Source organism: Miscanthus floridulus, chromosome 15 (assembly GCF_019320115.1).
Source record: "Miscanthus floridulus cultivar M001 chromosome 15, ASM1932011v1, whole genome shotgun sequence".
NCBI classification, from domain to species: domain Eukaryota; kingdom Viridiplantae; phylum Streptophyta; class Magnoliopsida; order Poales; family Poaceae; genus Miscanthus; species Miscanthus floridulus.
Window position 1 is genome coordinate 78978339 of NC_089594.1, and position 19860 is coordinate 78998198.

General features: G+C 44.2%; 3 protein-coding genes across 3 annotated transcripts; 1 reads left to right on the plus strand and 2 right to left on the minus strand.

Moving 5' to 3' along the window:
- Positions 1-3309: 3309 nt before the first annotated feature.
- Positions 3310-7921, plus strand: LOC136508087 (nuclear transcription factor Y subunit A-7-like). The gene is made up of 6 exons (XM_066502703.1): positions 3310-3509; positions 4270-4417; positions 4991-5151; positions 5873-5944; positions 6335-6499; positions 7280-7921. Exons 2-6 carry the CDS (start codon positions 4390-4392, stop codon positions 7478-7480), a joined length of 627 nt encoding a protein of 208 aa, XP_066358800.1. The 5' UTR covers positions 3310-3509; positions 4270-4389; the 3' UTR covers positions 7481-7921.
- Positions 7922-10254: 2333 nt separating this feature from the next.
- LOC136509247 (uncharacterized) lies at positions 10255-12176 on the minus strand. Its single transcript, XM_066504070.1, has 3 exons — positions 12030-12176; positions 11759-11903; positions 10255-10731 (listed from the first exon to the last, which is right to left on the minus strand). The coding sequence occupies exons 1-3, from the start codon at positions 12065-12067 to the stop codon at positions 10465-10467; spliced, it is 450 nt and encodes a 149-aa protein (XP_066360167.1). The 5' UTR covers positions 12068-12176; the 3' UTR covers positions 10255-10464.
- Positions 12177-16703: 4527 nt separating this feature from the next.
- LOC136507745 (uncharacterized) lies at positions 16704-19550 on the minus strand. The gene is made up of 2 exons (XM_066502371.1): positions 19070-19550; positions 16704-16819 (listed from the first exon to the last, which is right to left on the minus strand). The coding sequence occupies exons 1-2, from the start codon at positions 19548-19550 to the stop codon at positions 16704-16706; spliced, it is 597 nt and encodes a 198-aa protein (XP_066358468.1).
- Between the last annotated feature and the right edge of the window lie 310 nt (positions 19551-19860).

The following is a 19860-nucleotide window of genomic DNA, read 5'->3' on the forward strand; positions in this document are numbered from 1 at the left end:
ATATGCATGTTTCAAGTGTTTTCATCTGTCTTTTCTGTATGTTATAAGTGTTGCATCTAGATGTTTCAAAGTAGATCAGGTATTACACATGGGATGTGTGGGGGAAGTGGGAGGGGGCGCGAGCGAACCCCACGCGGGTGACGTTTGGGCGGCGCAGGTGACACAGGCGTGGTCGAGCGACGTTCGGGCGACACGGGCCTGCGTGGACGTGGGAAACAGAGGGGGAAACCGGCTGCAGCCGCCGGGCGTCCGCCCGGATGTTCGGGCGCTAGCGGTACCGATAATTATTTGAAGGTAGAGTAAGCAACTAAGCGTATAAGTTTGGGGAAGATGATTATCTGTACAAATCTCTTGCAATGGCTCTAGTATCTCGCGATCACTGAATAATTTTTCGAGCCATACAATAAATTATGCTAGTAAATAAAAATAAAAAATGATTGTTTGGTGTTTTGATAAGAAGTTTGCGAGGAAACGAGACCTGTTCTTGTCCATTCATATGTACGCGCGGTGGATTAGCGGATGCGTAATCGTGGCGGTGTCGCTGTCAGGTGTGTGATTAAGGTCTTGTTTAGTTTCTCCTCTAAAATTTAGTTCATATCACATCGTATGTTTGATACATGTATAGAGCATTAAATATAGACTTAAAAATAACTAATTGTATAGATTGTGACTACTTTGCGAGACGAATTTTTAAGTCTAATTAGTCAATGATTTGACAATGTGGTGCTACAGTAAACATGTGCTAATAACAGATTAATTAGACTTAATAAATTTGTATCGCGGATTACCAAAAATTTATGTAATTTATTTTATTATTACTATCAAACACTCGCCTGTGATACTCTCATGTGACGTCTAACGTGACGACGACGGCGACTTAGCGAGTGGGCCGCGCTGGCCTCCGCAGCCACACGTCACGCGAGGGATCTGGCCCACCGGCCACCGCGGACTCTTCGTGGGGCGCCAGCTCACCGTCCACCCGGCTCCGGCGCGGCCCCACGCAAACTGACGGCCGCGATCACGTGCCCCGCGCGTGGTTCCCACTTCACTACCTGCCAAAACCTTGTTAAAGGCGCTTTGCCGTGAATGAAGAGACAAAAGATCCTCCAGGCAGTTTTACCCCCGTCTAAAATTTCCAGGTTTGTCCTAACATCTATACATGCTTTTGTAAGTGAATTTCGCACGAAAAATGAAAAATCCCACTTCTTAGAGAGTCAAATAATGTTAGACCAAATATAAAAAAATACTAATTTTACAATACATTAATAAGTATCACTTGATTAATTATGAAATATATTTCTTTATGATAAACCTATTTGAACTTAGCCAAATATATGGTTTTTTTAACTCCTTATTAGAAACAAGATTTCCAATATTTTAGAACGGAATGAGTACTCATTAACGGTACTTGTTTAGTAAAAACCGGTACTTGTCAAATAATTATGCTACTGTTTCACGAGGATATATGGTCGGCTATATTTGCAAATAGTGTTGTCGTGTTGAGCGCAAGCATTGGTGCATGCGGTGCAGATTTATCATGATGCTATTTATTATTATTAATTAAAATGGTAAAGTAATAATAAGGAAAAGTGTATGATTTCTTTTTATTAAAATGTAAACTATATTAATTTTTTATGAGGGTGCTCCCATGGATCCAAACGTTCGTGCACACCATCTACCAATACGGAATTATCGTGCTGTTATTAAAATGATACAATACTCCGTAAGTAAGAAAAGAGAGCACATGCTTTTTTTTTAGCCAAGGACTATGGCCGTACGTGGAATTTGAATGGTGGTACTAGAAACATCTATTGGTGGAGTGTCGCAGGATTCAAACGATTGTTCCTGCACGCCACCAGTGACACGGATTTACTATCTCTGAGGCTGACCTTATTAAATTTAATAAACTGATGATAAAGTTAAATAAAAAGTCTACTCACGGTATAATTAACTATATATATATGGAAAATTATTTCCTACTCCTAGGGAGTAGTTACTCCCATGTGTATATCTCTAGATTTAAGACGTATATGACCCAACGAAGTATATATAGACAGAGTATATGATCATACTAAACTATCGAGGGTAGTATTATGTCAAGTATGTAAATATATATAGAGTATATGGTTATACTTATTTTATATAGTACTGCAGTGTTATTTTAGTAATATATTAAAAAATATGGGCTCTTTTGAAACAATTTCGCGTACTAAGATTTGAAGTATCTTAAATTAAGTATAAAACATACTCAAACTGATAAATTAGTATGCATATATACGTAATGTGGTTTATTGAAGATGGGAGTAACTACTCTCGGTAGCCGCTCCTTGTTTGTGTTGTGCCTGCCTGTGCTTCCTCGTCGCTTTGGTCTATCCACCTATGGTGTTGGTGTCACCGCGGTCTTCTTCTTCGCAGCGGCTACCTAGTCGCTGACGGATACGTCGTCCTCTTCGCAGCGGCTACCTGGTCGCTGGCGGTCTTCTTCGCAGCGGCTACCTGGTCGCTGGCGGACTTTTTCGCAACGGCTACCTGGTCGCTGGTGGACTTTGTCGTCTTCCTCTCTCGCGGCGGCTATCTAGTCGCTTGCAGATGGATGCTGAGCTTTTTACCGGTGGATGCTTTGCCACCACGGCTTCACCCACCCTCTGTTGGCGACCATTGTACGGATGCATCTTTCTTTGGCAGGCATAGTTGGTTGGTGTTTTGTAGTGGAGGTTCCCCCTCCGCGTGTATTCTTGCTGTTTGTTTGTGTCTTTGGGATTCCGTCGGTAATTCTTGGATTACTTGCGAGTCCTTTGTATCCATGTCCTAGCCTTTCTTTTAGCCTTTCCTCTTAATGAAAAACGGGTAAAGAACCGATCGTAAAAAAAATATCTATATCTATATCTCTTATATATTTTCAATCTCTACTAGTATTCTATCTCGCTATTTATACTATCCATATCAGCATCCACTAGCATATTTCATTAGCACATACAATTATATCTTCATTCAAGCTATTTTCGTTACAAAGCCATATTATTCACTAACATATATTTCATTGCCCATATCAAGATGCTAAATCATCCACCAACATGTATTATAATATTTATTCCTTTCCCTATAAGTAAACGCAGTATAGTTTATCTGCGACTCTCGCACCAAGTAAAAAAACAAGTCTACCAAATGGTAATTTAATAATTAAACAAAGAAACAAGGGAGAGTAAAAAAATATACAAATTGGCTAGAAATTTGTGGCTGCGATGCATCCAGGTCCACGCGCCCACGTTGATGCAGGTCACCCATGGTGGGCCCCCACCACCCAGTCTCCTCCCCTCCAACCCTGCTCTCAAATTTGAGGCCCAAACCCCCGTCGGCCCCATCGACACGCCGCCGGCCACGCCCCGACGACCCCGCCACACCCACTCCGCCGCTGCCTCCCGCTCCGTCCGCGCGCCCGCCGCCCTCGTCCGGCCAGGCGCGGGTGGTGATCCGCCCGGGTCCAAGCCCGCTCGCTCCTCCTCTCGTCGGTGAGTGTTCGTTCCGCACCCCCGACCCTCTCCGCCTCCCCCTGTGCTCTCTCTGTGTAGGTTCCCTGCGCTTTTGCCCGTTCAATCCGGAGAATTCGCTCTCCCCGTCCACTTCGCCGTGCGTTTGTTCCCTGCCGCCGCACCTGCGCAATCCAATTCCGCCATAATTCGAGTCGGCTCCTCCAATTCGCCATAATCCCGCCGAGGTGCGCGGCGGCGCGGTTTGCCTTCCGGAAATTTTAGGGATCCCATTCAACCCTGTGTCCCTGGCGTCCTTCCGTTTGGGAATTCTTGTGGTAGGTCGCTCCTGTGCATCTATTGGGGGCCTGTTTGGAAGTTGGGATGCACGGATTCCACGTACAGAACAGACAGTTCAAATTCGCACAGTAACCGAGGGGAATTCACTCAGTGCGAACCGGCCGTGAATTTCGTACATAGCCGTGGATTATTACGCCTGCCAAGTGGGCAGTGGCAGGAAGTTGTAGAGTGTGTGACTTGTTGCTGTTTGCATAATTAGCCGCTAGCTTAGGTTCCCCAGCTAGCCTTTGGTTGTGCACATGCGCTTCGCTTGTAGTATTTCTCGCCTACACCCATTTGAATTATTCCCCATTCAATTTCCTGCTGTAATGAGGTTGAATCTCGGCTTTGTTGTGGAAAAACAACTTCTGTGGTCTCTGAGATTCCTCACACTTAGGTTTACAATTTTCTTGGTGTACTTCATCCATGGGTTGCTGCTAATGAGCTTTGTGCTTGGGTTCAGGAAAGTTTATGTGTGGCTTCATCCACAAAGTGCTGAAGCTACCGCATGAGTAGTCACTGTTAGTGTGGCTTTGCTCCGTGCTTTGTCCTGGTTGTGCTTGGCCTTGCAAAGGAAGGAATCATGACCTCTGTTGTTCAGAGTGTTTCAGGTATGCTTGATTCATCCAAACCTTTTCTGTGCTGTGAATTACTGTAGAGAATATTTCGTTATGTATGTGTTGCAAGCACAGATTGTACAAGCAGTCAGTTGCATTTCGCGCCACCAATTTTGTGCTTTGATTAAGCCCTTCCATTGTATGTATGTGGCTGAAAGAAAAGTGATTTGTGCTGGCAGCTCAGACTGTTGGGCTCAAAGCAGAGTTTAATGCATGCTCACTGCTTTGGATTTTGAAAATAACATAAAAAGTTTCTTTGAATAAACCAGGATGTCTTATGTAGTTTTGTATCTAATGTTCTCATGTGCATACATGGCATTATATGTTATAGTAGTTACACCCTGCTGCTACCAAATAGATTTATAGCTGGTGGAAATTTTGAGTGCTCTATGTCATTTAGATTAATTTCTACTGTATAAAATGTTATATTGTGCCTTTTGTTACTTGTTGGTTTATGAACAGTGGTGGCATGCATTAATGTTTATTTGTTTTTCTTTAACACATGTGAGTGTGACTTTTTGAGGACATCTAAGTCAATCTTGATCATTCATGTCCCTTCATGGGCAGGTGACCACAGGGCTGAGGATCAACATCATCAGAAGAAGCAAGCTGAACCTGGGGACCAACGAGAAGCCCCAGTTACTAGTTCAGATAGCCAACCAACAGTGGGCACACCATCAACAGATTATGTGGCACCCTATGCCCCTCATGACATGAGCCATGCAATGGTACCACACTTGTAACTTTCACTCTTTACTTGTCGATAAATATGGTTCTTTTCATTTGAGTTATGTCTAGGAAAAGGTGGAGGTTTGGTCGTAGTGTGATGTCTAAGTGATAGCATATGTGGTGTCAAATCTCCTTCCCTGCTTCAAACTCTACTTCAAAAGTAATAATAACAGAACATATTCATACCAAAACTATAAAGTGACAAGTACAGTTATACACCATTTCCCTGTTGGCTGAAGTGAAAAAAAAGCATTCCCCTTTTAATCCAGATTCCAGACCATTTGTTGCTAACCAGGGAAGTTATGTGTCATCTCAAAATTTCTGCCATTTCCATCCCTTTGTCACTAAATGGTTGACTATCATCACATTCAAATTAAAATAGCAAAGCTTCTTCATTGAAACTTTGCACACTGGTTGGTAACAATAGTCCATTTTTTTTCTCAAATGCATATTATTTTCCAACTTTATTAGTCTAAATTGTTACACCTCACATGTGTTTCGCTCGTACTTTTTTGTTGTGATGAATGTTCACTAATTATTTTTAAGCTAACAAGCTTCTAGTTTCAGCATTCTTTTAGACCTTCACTGGAGTGATTGTTGCAGTCTTCTATTTTATTTTTTGTCCTTTCAGTTTCCTCTTCTACAATTTTCCATCAAGGTTCATTAATTTCGAGTATGGTGCAATCTATGTTTTCTAATTTCATATTTTGTGTCTGGCAGGGTCAATATGCTTATCCAAATATTGACCCATACTATGGAAGCCTTTATGCGGCTTACGGTGGACAGCCATTGGTAAGCTTTTATGCACTCTCTCCATTAGCAAATACAAGTATTGTAATCCAGTTAAATTTTCCCCAAATACTAGATTGTTTCCACTTTGTGGAACATTTATGATTTACCTAATTTGGGAAATGATTGAAGAGCACCGAGTTCATTTAATTTGACTCCTTTTGTATGCCCAAACCTCAAACCAACCCTGGTTTCAGTCAGAGGCAGTACAAAGTATAAAAGCTAAACATGCTTGTGTGTCTTGAGAGGGTAGGCCAATTTTGCTAGTATTGTTTATTTGAATTTACAGACAGTTAGAAAAGGATATTTTGCATGACCATGGACCTTCCTGTGCTATTAGGATTCTTTATTTAAACTGATGTCTTGGAGTTAATAAATATGATAATATTTCAGATGCATCCACCGTTAGTCGGAATGCATCCGGCTGGCTTACCTTTGCCTACCGATGCAATCGAAGAGCCTGTGTATGTAAATGCAAAGCAATACAATGCCATATTAAGACGGCGTCAATCTCGGGCTAAAGCTGAATCAGAACGGAAGCTTGTCAAGGGCCGTAAGGTAAATCTTTGTAACCATATTCTGCATTGCCATATGAATTGGAATTTTTAATTAGCTTTTTCTGCCCATGATGCTAGAGCAAATGATCAAGCAAATTTCTCCAATCTACCTTCCCTACTTCCACTTCAAGATTGATCTGCCTCACGTTGTACTATAAATCTTCTGGTGAATGTTATTTTAATTTCAATCTTGCCTGATATCTGAAATTTTAACATAACACGTTTTTTAATGCCTTCACGGGTGTTGCTTATCACAAAGGATTTAGGAATGTAAATTGGGTGCCACACATTGACAAAGTTGCAACATTGAGTAAACTGAAATGCTTTCTAATTTTTATCTGTAAGTTACTTTTGGCTAGAGAGAGTTGAATTTGTTAGTATCATGATGATTATTTCTCAAAACTGGAAGACTGATATAAAGATGTGGTTACCAACTCAGAAAATCCTATAAAGTTCTGCCAAGCTCAGATGATCTCACTGCAAGTTGATCACACATGTTTATTGATATCAAAGAGTAATAAACATGTGTGATCAACTTGCAGTGAGATCATCTGAGCTTGGCAGAACTTTATAGGATTTTCTGAGTTGGTAACCACTAACCACATCTTTATATCAGTCTTCCAGTTTTGAGAAATAATCATCATGATACTAACAAATTCAACTCTCTCTAGCCAAAAGTAACTTAAACAACTTGATTGCTTATTTCCTTTATCTTTCTGCGGGTGAAATGTTTAGTCATCTTAAATAAAAACCCTGATTTGATTACATCTTTGCTGTGCAGCCCTATCTCCATGAGTCACGGCATCAGCATGCCTTGAAAAGGGCCAGGGGAGCTGGAGGTCGGTTTCTCAATTCAAAGTCAGATGACAAGGAAGAGAACTCCGACTCGAGTCACAGAGAGAAACAGAATGGAGTTGCGCCCGACAAGAGTGGCCAACCGTCAACCCCTCCGTCTCCCAACGGTGCATCATCAGCTAGATGACAAGGAAGATTTTAGCCCCTGGCGCTAGATGTGGCAACAGTTTTGTACAGTAAGTGCTAGCGGGCAGCAGCAATATGGTGTCAGTCGGTTGTTGTAGGACATGTTCCATAGAAAAACATAGACGAGTCGACAGGTTTTGGAGTCTTGGTTTGGTCATCTGTTTATTCACCTTTCTGTACAATTTTAGTAGCATTGTGTCTTTCCCTGGATAGCTTAGTTAGTGTGTAGCATATTGGCTTATTGTTTGCTTTGCTTGGACTTGGAGATTTGGGAGTGGAGTTCATAACCCTACTGTCCTGCATCATTATTCGTGGGGCAAACAATAATACTCCTAAGCTGGCTATGTGTATGTTGATGACAATAAACACTAATGTAGGACATGTGACCATCTCATCTGAATCTAGCTTTGTTTCCTCTGCTTCAAAATGATACCCTCACAATTGGTCAGAGATTCAGAGATCATTTCGTACTTGTCCTGCAACAATGCATGTTTTGGTTTGTCTTTGGATTGGCCTCCTGGCATGTATGATGTTTTCGGTCATGTGTTGTCCATTGAATTGCGTGATGATTGCCAGATGCTATGAGCATGTTCTGAAGAACATTTGGACATTTTGCATGCTTTTCTCGAGGGCATTGAAATATTTGTGTTTTACATGCTTTTCTCGAGGGCATTGAAATATTGCCAACGATTACCAAGAAGAGCGTACTTTATCGAGTGTTGCAGAATGTGCTTTCTCGAGAACTCCAAAGCGTATTTTGCACCCTTTCTTACACGAGCGTATCTTACTTTTTTGCTGGGAAAGACCAGAAAGAAAACAATAAGAAAAAAAATGCATAACCGCATAATGTCCCTGCATCTGTTAGACCTGAACTTGGAACTTTCTTCATTGATCAGTGACTCTGAACGACCAGCATCTCTGCAGTCTGCACAGGCAGGCAGCATTGGGCATTCAGGAAACTGCTTTTTAGAAGAAAGATCTTTGCTCGGTTCTGCACAGATATAGCACCTGTCTAGCGAAAAAATCGTACCCAAAGCATCTTTGGTCCTTTTTTTTGTTGCAATCCTCTGGTTGGTAAACAACCTGAAAATGGATGAAAAAAAAAAGATTTTTGAAAACTGGATCTCCAGCATAATGTTCTCGAAGAACCTGAACCAAGCATGCTGCATACATTCTCTTCGTCAATCTATGCTTCAAAAGGTGTAACCTCTCTGAAACTAATCATTAGAGCTAGAATTTCTTTAAACGAGTCTCTATTATATGGTTTCAGAAAACTACACCTCTGAGCATTTGAGCAGGTTCAATTTGAGTTCAATTGCAAGAGATGAACTGTTCATGGATGGTTCTGAAGTTTCAGTGCCATAAATTCAGAAAATTTCTGGCACAATGTATCTGAGACTTTGAATTGAATACTTACTTATTCAGATTCAGGCATAGATGGCCCAGGTGATTATCTTAGACAATAAGCATTAATCATATCAGGCCCTTAACAAAAGCCACGCCCGGCATCGTACCAGTACTTGTAGCTTAAACCACAAGCTACTACTATACTAAATGACAAAGGTATAATGTCATGATGCATAGGAACTGATTGATCCATCTCTGCCTTAAGATCTGAATAAGAAATAGTTAGTTTCAGTTAGCGCTTCAGAAGTTAACTGTGTAGCATATATGGCCCCGTTAGTTTGCTATTCTTGGAGGCTTAAGAGTGGTTTTCATAACCTGCTGTCCTGTGTCATCATTTGCGGGTGCGAAGGATAATCGGGCTATGTGTATGTCGATGACGATAAACCCTAATGTAGGACATGTGACCACCTCATCTGAATCTAGCATTGCTTCCTCTGCATACATTCAACCATCCACTGCAAAATGATACCCTAACAGTTGCTTGGACTTGGAGATCATTCAGAGCTCTTTTTTGCACTTGTCCTGCAATGCATATGTTTGGGTTTGTCTTTTCATTGGCTTCCTGACCTTTATGATGTTGCGTTTATCTGTTGTCCATTGAATTGCATGATGATTGCCAGATGCTATGAGTATGACCTAAAGAACATTTTGGGCTTGCCAACTGAATCATGTTGAGCATCGGCCATCACATGAACGCCGAGAATGCTTTTTCTCGAGAGCATTGAAATACTGTTAACGATTACCAAGAAGATCGAGTGTGCTAGTGTTGCAGAATCTCCACCCTCTGTACTGTACTTGAAAAGCTGAAAGTCAACTGCATCCTGCTTTGACATTCATCGCTGCAATTTTTCTTTTTTGACGCTGTGCCTGAACCTTGATTGCTTCTGTTGGGTTTCAACTCTAGCCTACCCTAACAATGTTGATGTTCTCAAAGTCACAAATATGGGTGCACACACACTCCTGACAATGTTTCAAAAGCTTTCTCCCAAAATTGTTAATATAATCCTGATGTGTTTTCTTTTAATTGTTTCCTGTTCACTACTTTCTTACATCGTCAACATCCAATTACATTTACATCTAAATTCCATTTCAGAGTTCAAGTCAGGGACGTGGGTGACACGATAATATAGGTTAAGGAAGATACTTTACTCGTATATAAAATAGTATCCAAGTCACAGTTTTGTAGACCGCGCACATGAATGCCTGTGATACCATTTGGAATATAGATTTGAACTAATCATCAATTTGGAATATAGATTGAACTAATCATGGACTAGTATATATTGCAAGTACCAACGCATCCTCAATGGTGCACATATAGGTTGCATGTACCAACATCAAAATCTGAGTAATTTCCAGAAGCGCAACTTCTTGATGACCAGGCAAAAGAGGATCAAATGAGATCTTCAGTTCTCCACAAGACGAGAGAAATTTACGGTACAATCAAGCAGCACTGGGAATGTGCCAGACAGTTCAAAAGATAGCTACAAACTCTCTTATTCCTAAGTTATAGTCCTCCAATTTAGATGGCACGTGGTTTTAACATTCTTAGCACTGACCACGTTGCAGAGTTTAAATTCATTCAATATCAAATCCCTTCTCCTGGAGCTCCTGTACAACCTCATTCCTCATCCGAAGCCATAGTTTCTGTGCTTCCTGCTCAAACTTTTTAGACTGCAACTGCTTCTGCATGTTTTCAGAATCCATATTGGCATCAGCGAAACCCTTGGGTCCAATTGTGGTTCCAAGAGCACCTCCACTCTTTATGAACTCCTCAATTGCCTCCTCATCACCAGGGTACGGGAACTCCCTGCGCTCATAAAGGTGTGCCATTTCTTTTTCTTCCTGCAAGATGTTGGGAATAGATTGTCTTATCAGGGAGACCAGAAACTAGCAGGGCTTAAATCGACAAGCATTCACACTGATCATCTATGGCCACTAAGACTAAGATGATGCAATGCAGCAAATGAGAGATTTATCATATACTTTCTGTCCATTTTGAAAGCCAAGAAAACTTAACAGCAAAGTTATTTATGGCACTGTATAAAGACAACACATGTTTCAAGCATAGCCTACATCCAAAATTTATTCACAACAGAGGAATACCCTATTGTAAACTGCTTGAGATGCATCCTTGTCAGCACAATGGAAAGCAGTTACCAACAAATGAGAGCAAATTTAAGTTCCACACTTAGGAAACCTGTAGTGGGAGCATATCCCATATTTGAATGATCCATATTAACCATGCAATGCAAAGAGGTCTGAATCTGGTTTTAATTTTATATGTGTAGGCTTGCCATGAATAGCCTTGCCAAAATCAGTACTGGCGCTTCAAAGGTTGATTTCTACAATGTGGTTCCACATTCAAGGTGTCACAAGAATATAAGGGAAACTAGAAGTCAAAGCAGGAATAATATGGAAAGGCTGGAAGTATTAAAAGTGTAGCCATTTCGATATCATAATCATAATGCAGGTCCGATGCTCTAAGATAGCAAGGGCTGGCGTTACTGTACAAAGTTTCACCTTTATTTGCACCTGAGAAGAAAAGTTCATCTCAGGATCAATACTAGCAATGAGGCAAGGCAACGCGTTTTCAGCTCTGACACCGCCGATTTCTACTTCTGGAGTCAGAAGAGGGCCATAAAACTCAGGGTATAAGCTAATTTGAGGATAGATTTTCAATCATGTAGCCCTAAAATATTCAAATTCCAAGGGGGGAGGAAGTTTAAAATCTAATCTAAACCAACAAAGAGGATTGCAGGTCACAACTGCAGAACCTTTGGACAAAATAGGGAATTTCCGCACTATTACAGCACAGCCCAACGAACGAACGAACGAGAGAAGACGAGACGGGAGGAAGTGGAGGAGGAACCTTGGGGCGCGGCTTGAGCGTCCACCACCCGAGCGGGGACGTCTCGTTCCAGAGCCAGGCGACGCCGAAGAGCGTGTAGGTGCAGAGCGTGGCCTTTCCCATCTGCTTCCAGAAGTAGGCGTCATCCTTCTCGAACCCCATCCGCCTGCGCCCAACCACCAATCATCACAATCAGAAACCGTCGTAGGCAAGGGCGGGTGCGAGGGCGAGGGAAAGCAGATGGGCACGCCGAGGTACCGGCGGGGCCGGGGCCGGGGGCGGGGGCGCGGACCTGAGCAGCCTCCGGGCCTGCGGGAAGTTGCGCAGCATCGCGTGGGTCGTGTCGGGCTCTTGGTGGTGGATCAGGACGCCGCGGAGCGGACGGAGGAGGCGGCGGCGGCGGTGGTCTGCCTGCGCAGCCGGATGCCGGAATCGCGAACCCGGCATGGCGGCAGGGGAGGTGCTGGTATCGAGCGGCCGAGGGAGTCTTGGCTGAACAGAATGGACGGTCGGGATGAGCCCTGATGCGCTGTTGTCTTGTTTCTGCACAGACCTCAACTCCAACCGGCATGCGCAGTGTTTTCTGAAACTCTGCAATGTTCCGAATACTGCTATTGATTCATTCAGACGTGGAAAGAGGCCTACGTACGTGAGTATCTCAGATTAAACACCTGTTCGTTTATAAGCCGGCTGATGTTGTTTTGTGGTCAGGGAAAAACACTGTATCATGGCTGATAAGCATGGCTGATACGATGAAGCGAACGGGGTGATATCACCACAAGCTGCTGCTAGCACTAAACTAAACACACGGTCAGCACACGACATGAGCGACGCCATGATGCGTCGCATTAGGAACTGGATATGCGAATTGGCTGAATGTGTCCTCCTTCTCTGCCTCCAGATTATCTGAAAAAAAGAGAGAAAGAAACAGCAGGCATTTTTGCTTTGTGTTGTGGAGCTGGGCCTCACTGCTGGCTTGGCTGCATACATGCTGACGACTCTCACGCAGATTTGAATGTCATCATCGGTGCATGTAATGCGATGCGATGCAAGACTGAGTGAAGATGATATGAATCTCCATGATGCATCCATACATACGCAATGCAATGGCGACTGATTCATGGATGGGCAGGCAGAGATGGAGGCAGGCGCTTCTTCGTTCTCTGAATCTCAAGAGCAGGCTGTCCGTTTCTGAATTCCCATGGATCCGTCCTCCGTGCTGGGTAGCTGCTTCAGTTCAGCGTTGAGATGAGATAGACGGAGGCAGGCAGGCAGGCAAACAGACATCCCAAAAGGCGAAATGTGATATAAAAAAGAGGAGACAGGTAGAGCTCCCCGATCGAGGAATACTGACATGCTTTGCTTGCACTACAAAACCAGGGCCCATGACTGATGATGCACCATGCTCCATGCGCCACTCCAATCCATTTGTTTTTGTGTGATTTTTACCATGCAATTGCTGTGAATAGTAACATGAGCCCCTGTGACCATGCCATTGCCATGGCAAGGCAAGCAGGGGCGCGCGCGCGCACACACAGTGAGAGACAGTGTGAGCTTTTAGCTTGGCACATTGACCTCTCCCTCTCTCAAGATCCATCATGGCCCATTCATTCATTTTGTTGTTACACTTGCTAGTTGCTTGCTTGCATGGTCACTTTGAGCCTTCCTTCCATGTTCTGGGTATTGACCGAAAACAATGGCTAATGGCATCTTATAGTGTACAGTTAGTTTATGTACTATTATTATGGAGATTACATGAAGTAGGAGGTATGTATGTTGTACCTGTACTCAAGTACTACTAGCTATGTATGCATCATCTGCAAGTACAGACAAACACTAACAAAGCCTGAATCTACATCTCACCCAAGCCATGTCAATCTTTACAGGATTGGAGATGCCAAATAAAGACTAGTACCATTCTCTAGTGTTCTTGTGGCGGCTTTGGTTCTTTTTTTGTTTGTTTTTTCTGCTACTACTACTTGATACTACTCATTGCAAGCGTCGCTCCGTCCTTAAATGTCTGTCATTTTCGCTTTCCGAGAAACAACTTTGATTAAATATATATTAAAAATATTAATATTTATGATACATAATTAGTATAATTGGATAGATATTTAAATCTAGTTTTTTAATAAATTTATTTAGAGATAGAAATGTTGCACGTATTTTCTATAAATCGAATCAAAGTTATCGGCACGCAAATCGTAGCGACTAACATTTAGGGAGGAGTACTGCCATACACAAAGTGATATGACATACATACCACTATGTCTAGTCTAGTACTGGAGGCACCAGCACGCATGATTGCCCTCAGCTGACAATTGACAAAGAAAATGCCCGCAAGAATGCATGGGCGGCTATGAGGCTCATGATCGAAAAGAAAAGCACAAAATAAAGGAGATACTGCCATGCATGCTTGCTTGTTGTGGATACATGTCATCCTTAGACAAAACTAAAAATTGTCATCAAAGAATGTAGAAAGTGGCATGGTGCTTTTGTTCAATTCCTCTCTCTCTCTCTCTCTCTCTCTCTCTCTCTCTCTCTCACACACACACACACACACACACACACACACTGATAAAAGCAGTCAGTGACAATCTTGGAAGTGAAGGGAGATGGGTGGGCAGCACTCTGAAATGTCACCATAGAGAGAAAAACAAAAAGGAGTGAAAGGGTTAAAGCGAGCGAGAGAGAGAGAGGAGAGAAGGGTGGAAAAGATTTTATTGGAAAGTGATAGTTGGTGGTGCCCCCCTATCTTCATGCCAAGAAAGTGGCTTCCAGGACCAACACGCAGGGGTGGGTTGTTCTAGGGGTTTTAGGGGTTAAGCCCTTGTTTAGTTCCACCCTAACTTCCAAAAAGTTGCTACAGTACCTGTCACATCGAATGTTTGCGGCCCGTGCATGGAGCATTAAATGTAGACGAAAAGAAAAACTAATTGCACAGTTTGGTGGGAAATTGCGAGACGAACGTTTTGAGTCTAATTAGTCCATGTTTGAACACTATTTGCCAAATAAAAACGAACGTGCTACAGTACCCCAAATCCAAATTCCTACCACTAAACACAGCCTAAGGCTGAATGAGTGAATGTGATTGTCTTCTGTACACCACTACACTAACCAACCAGATGAGATATTCCATGACCAACAAAATGCTGAAATGTGGTGCCCAAGCTGCATGATCTTGAAAGGCTGTTTTTGTTTGTAATGACCCTTTACACGCGGGCGGCCAAAAGTCTCTCTTTTCTGTTGGCACTACTGACCACCCTCCCTCAAACAAAAACTGGCCATCAGAAAGTAGCAACTCATGAGCTCTCAGAACCCAACTCCATCTCCATGGGATGTCTGAACTCTGAAGTCTGAACTGAACGTGGCTTGGCTGCAAGCAAACAAGTGAACAACCTATTTTGGGTGGTAAAGCAGTTGAGCTGAACCCTCAATGGCCTGCATCACTGCATCTCTTCATCATCATGAACACGGTTTAGTGAACTAGTGTAACCCTGAACTCTACTCCAAATCACATGTGACTGGCCAGGTCAGCACTTATATAAACAAGTGTATAGTGTAAACAAGCAACGCATTCATCTCCAAGCACAGTGCTCTGTGTATGCAGCGCAGCGTGCAACAGTGGCAGCCAATTGAATGCGCCTTGTCTGTCGGTCTCAGCCATAGACAGAGAGCTCGAACGAACTTGCCATTTCTTCCCTAAAAAAAAACTTGCCATTTCAAACCCAGCGCAGACGCAGGGCTGACCGCTGAGAGCTGCTCCTTCTCCATCTGACCGTCCACCATGAGCACCTCCATTGACCTACGCCAGGTGCTTCAATGAAGGGCAGGGCCATTGCATCCACCAGCTTCCACCTGCCCGCCTGACCTGCCGTTCTGAATTGAAGCAGCAGGGGACAGGGGGCTAGCTGTTTCGGCCTGCATGCGTCCCTCTCTGAAATCTGAAGTGCATGCAGCGCAAGTGCAAGCTTTGCTGTGGATATGCATACTGTACACTGATGCGAGGCAAGGACAAATCTTGGCCTGTAGATACGTTTGGGGGCCGATTTGAATGCGCACCACCTCTTGCAGCTAGTAGCTTGTATGGGAATTGATTGAAAGCTGCAAATTATGCGTAGTTGGGTTTGGAAACCTGAAGATCTTGAGGAAGGGCAATTTCCTTTCCTTGTGGCTGTTCATCTCATCAGATCCTTGCTGCTGGTGAAATAAAGGATAAATCTTGCAAATTAAGCACTCCTAGCACAAGTGTTTGAAGCTTTACTGGTGGATAGATATGGCACGGAGGTGATGCCTGATGGACAGTTGCAACTGCATATATAAACCATAAACTCCTTGTCTGGGAAGAAATAGCACGACGTTTTCAGATCCGAATTGGATGTGTCTCAGTTTTTGCATGCATGCATATGGCAAGAAACACTGTTGCCAAAATGGGAGCACCAATTCATTATCTTTGAGATTGTCCGTGTACAAGATCAGTAGCATGCATCTTGCACGTTTCATTTCATCCACACAGGGCACAGCTAGGTCCAGAGCTCTAAAAAAGAAACACTGCTCAAAATCCAATATATATCATGCAAAGAATCAGTACTGCTTTCTTTCTTCTTCTTCTTCTTTTTTTAAACTAATCAGTACTTTCAGAGTAAAGATTTTCCAATATATTAACCTAGGACGGATGGTCGGATGGATGACATATCCTTTTCAACCACGTGCAAAAAATATATATTTTTAGTTCCCGCGCATTTCGTCGCCGAAATCTTGTTCCTTTTCTACCTGAATGAGGCACATTTGAGTCGACGACAGTGAAGTAAAGCCTGCAAATGTGGAGCTAGTGGCATCCCTTTGGAACGGATGCATGGCAGCCGCATCACCAAGCAAAGCCCAGCACATTAAAAAAAGAAAGGAAAAGAAAGGGGAGATGCTAACCTTCCATTACTTGATTATTAATTTAATTGACAGATGTGGTTTAATTTATCTTGAGCTGATGGCCTGATGCACGCACGCACGCGTTGCCTCCTGCTGCCCCGAACGCGAGGGCAGCATCAGGCAGGTAGGCAGAGGCAGCTCGATGGGTGCGGCTGTCTATCACAGGCACAGCACAGTGTCAGTGCGATGAGAGCAAGTATAATAGCATGACTAAATACCGGAGGAGAGAGAAGAAACGGGTTGTAAGCTTATAGCCGGCTTTAGGCACTAAGAACTAAGAAACTCTGTGAGAGAGATAAGTGGACCATATATTAATAACGAAGAGCTAATTACTATATGAGTGGACTGATAGAAGGTTGTAAAGGAACGTACAGCTAGTAGCTGACTGTATTATTAGGCTTGCTTGATAAAACTATTATGATAAGAATATGATTATCCCTACCAGCAGTGGCCGCCGGCCCCGGTCAACGGAACGCAACACGCTGTGGTACCGGAACTGAAGACTGAAGATGAAGAGAAGAGAATGGAGTGAGTGGACGAAACGGGCAAGGGCAATCAGGTAGAGAGGAAATGCGCATGATGTTGATGCCCCGTATCCAAATATTCCCTTTGCCCTGCAGCCATGCCAAAGCGGACATGGTCCTTGTTGAATTCCTCTGCGTCTGCGTGCGCCGGCAGCACCGGGCCAGCCTGAATTTGACTAGCATTTTATTAGCTTGGAATTGGAATCCCATACATAATAAACGACCTTCAGATCAGGCAATTCAAATCTGAAATCTTTGGTGCTCTCAAAACCAAATAAACGCCACTGAAAGTACCATTGCATTTGCATTTGCTTGGCTGCTTGAATGGGAGTAGCAGTAACAATTTACTATCAGTCTCCATCCAGTCTTCACAGAGAAAAGAATACGTACTCTGAAGAGTGAAGACGGTAGACGGAGGAGGGAGGCCTACGCTACTGGAAACGCGTGCTTTGCCGAGGGCCAGACACAGGAGCCCTCAGCAAAGAACGGCCCTCGGCAAAGAGGCCTTTGCCGAGGGTATGGCCCTCGACAAAGACAGGCCCACGGCAAATCCAATCTTTGCCGAGGGCCACGGCCCTCGGCAAATTAGGCCCGTTGGGTCACGGCGGCCATTTCCCGTCAAGCTTTGCCGAGGGCCACCCGTTAGGCCCTCGGCAAAGGTTTTTTTTTTGTGCATCCAGGTTATTCGGCAATTTTTTTTAAGTCTTTGTCGAGGGTCCTAGACCAGGCCCTCGGCAAAGATTTTTTTAAAACCAGTTTTTCGGCAAAATTTTTTTTATATAAATCGCCTTTGCCGAGGGTCAGGATAGGCCCTCGGCAAAGATTCTTTATTTTTTTTAAAATTCTTTGCTGAGGGCACGGACCAGGCCCTCGGCAAAGAGCCCTCGGCAATTTTTTTTGGTTTTTTTAGCCCAGTTTTTTTGTGGTGCTATAATACATTATTTTGAACTCAATTTTAAAATTTAGGCCAATTTTGATTTTGTTTTGTATATTTCCTTAATTTATTTCGATTCTTTGATTTTTTTTCGAATATGTCAAATTTGAACTGCAGGTGCATGGAATATTGCAATGTAGTGTTTCAAAAAATGTTATTCATGTTAATTGGTGCATGTTGAGTCCCTATCCACGAACTCACATCAAATTTTCACGCATCTTGTTCGCGTAACATGACGACCGACTTGCCGGAAAAGTGTTTTAAAATTATATAAAATCCATACGAAGTCCGAAAATCACGAAACTTGGCGAGATGTCATGGAATTTCGTGATTTTCGGACTTCGTATGGATTTTATATAATTTTAAAACATTTTTCCGGCAAGTCGGTCGTCATGTTACGCGAACAAGATGCGTGAAAATTTGATGCGAGTTCGTGGATAGGGACTCAACATGCACCAATTAACATGAATAACATTTTTCGAAATACTACATTGCAATATTCCATGCACCTGCAGTTCAAATTTAACATATTCGAAAAAAAATCAAAGAATCGAAATAAATTAAGAAAATATACAAAAACAAAATCAAAATTGGCCTAAATTTTAAAATTGAGTTCAAAACAATGTATTGTAGCACCACAAAAAAACTAGGCTAAAAAACCAAAAAAAAATTGCCGAGGGCCTGGACCGTGGCCCTCGACAAAGAATTTTAAAAATAAAAAATAAAAAATCTTTGCCGGGGGCCATGGATCTGGGCCCTCGGTAAAGAATTTAAAAAAAAATATAAAAAATCTTTGCCGAGGGCCGTGGATCTGGGCCCTCGGCAAAGGACCGAACCCTAAATCCCCCAAATTCCCGATCGGAAATGTGAAAAAAACGCCTCTGACCATCTCCCCCCCACGCGCCCGCTCGCGGCGGCCCCCGCGCGTCACCCACCGCCGCCACGCACCCCCGCCGCCGCGCGCCCACTGCTGCGCGTGCTGGCTGGCCCGAGCCCGGCCGCCCCGCGTGCCCCACCTTCGCGCGCGGATTCCCGGCCGCCCCACGCCTCCACCGCCGCCGCTAGCCCCGCCGCCGCGCGCCGCCACTGCGCGCCCGGCCGCCCCCGAGCCCGGCAGCCCCGGTCGGCCCGCGCCTCCACCACCACCGCGCGCGCCCGCTGCCGCACTGCGCGCGCCCGCTGCCGCCCACTGCCGTGCGGCCCGCTTGCCGCACTGCCGTGCGCCCGCTGCCGCGCGCCCGCCGCTGCGCACCTGGCCCACCCCGCGCGCCCCGACGCCCCACCACACCCAGTGGCGGTCGAGGTCGCGCCCCTGCATCCGTTCCCTGTCTTCGTCGAGCAAGGGGAGGTCGACCGCCCCGGCTGGCCCTCCGGTGGCTCCCCCTCGCCGGCCTTCCCGCCCCAACCCCAGCCCCCAGGCCGCCCCCATCGCCGGCTGCTGTTGGAGGGGAGGAGGCAGAGGGTGAAGTTGGAGGAAGAAGAGAAGGAGAAGAGGAGAAGGAGGAAGGGGAAGAAAAGGAGAAGAAGAGAAGGAGGAAGGGGAAGAGAAGGAGAAGAAGGGGAAAAGGAGAGAAGAAAGGGAAGAGGGGGAGAGGAGTACTCCAACGCCGCTCGACCTCGTCGGAGAAGAAAGTGACCCCCGCACCGCGACGCCCGATTCCACCGCAACCCTAGGTAAAACTCTCGTTGTCGGCCTTCGTGCCGTATGTGGTTGTGTGGGCCTTCGTGCCGTAAGTTGA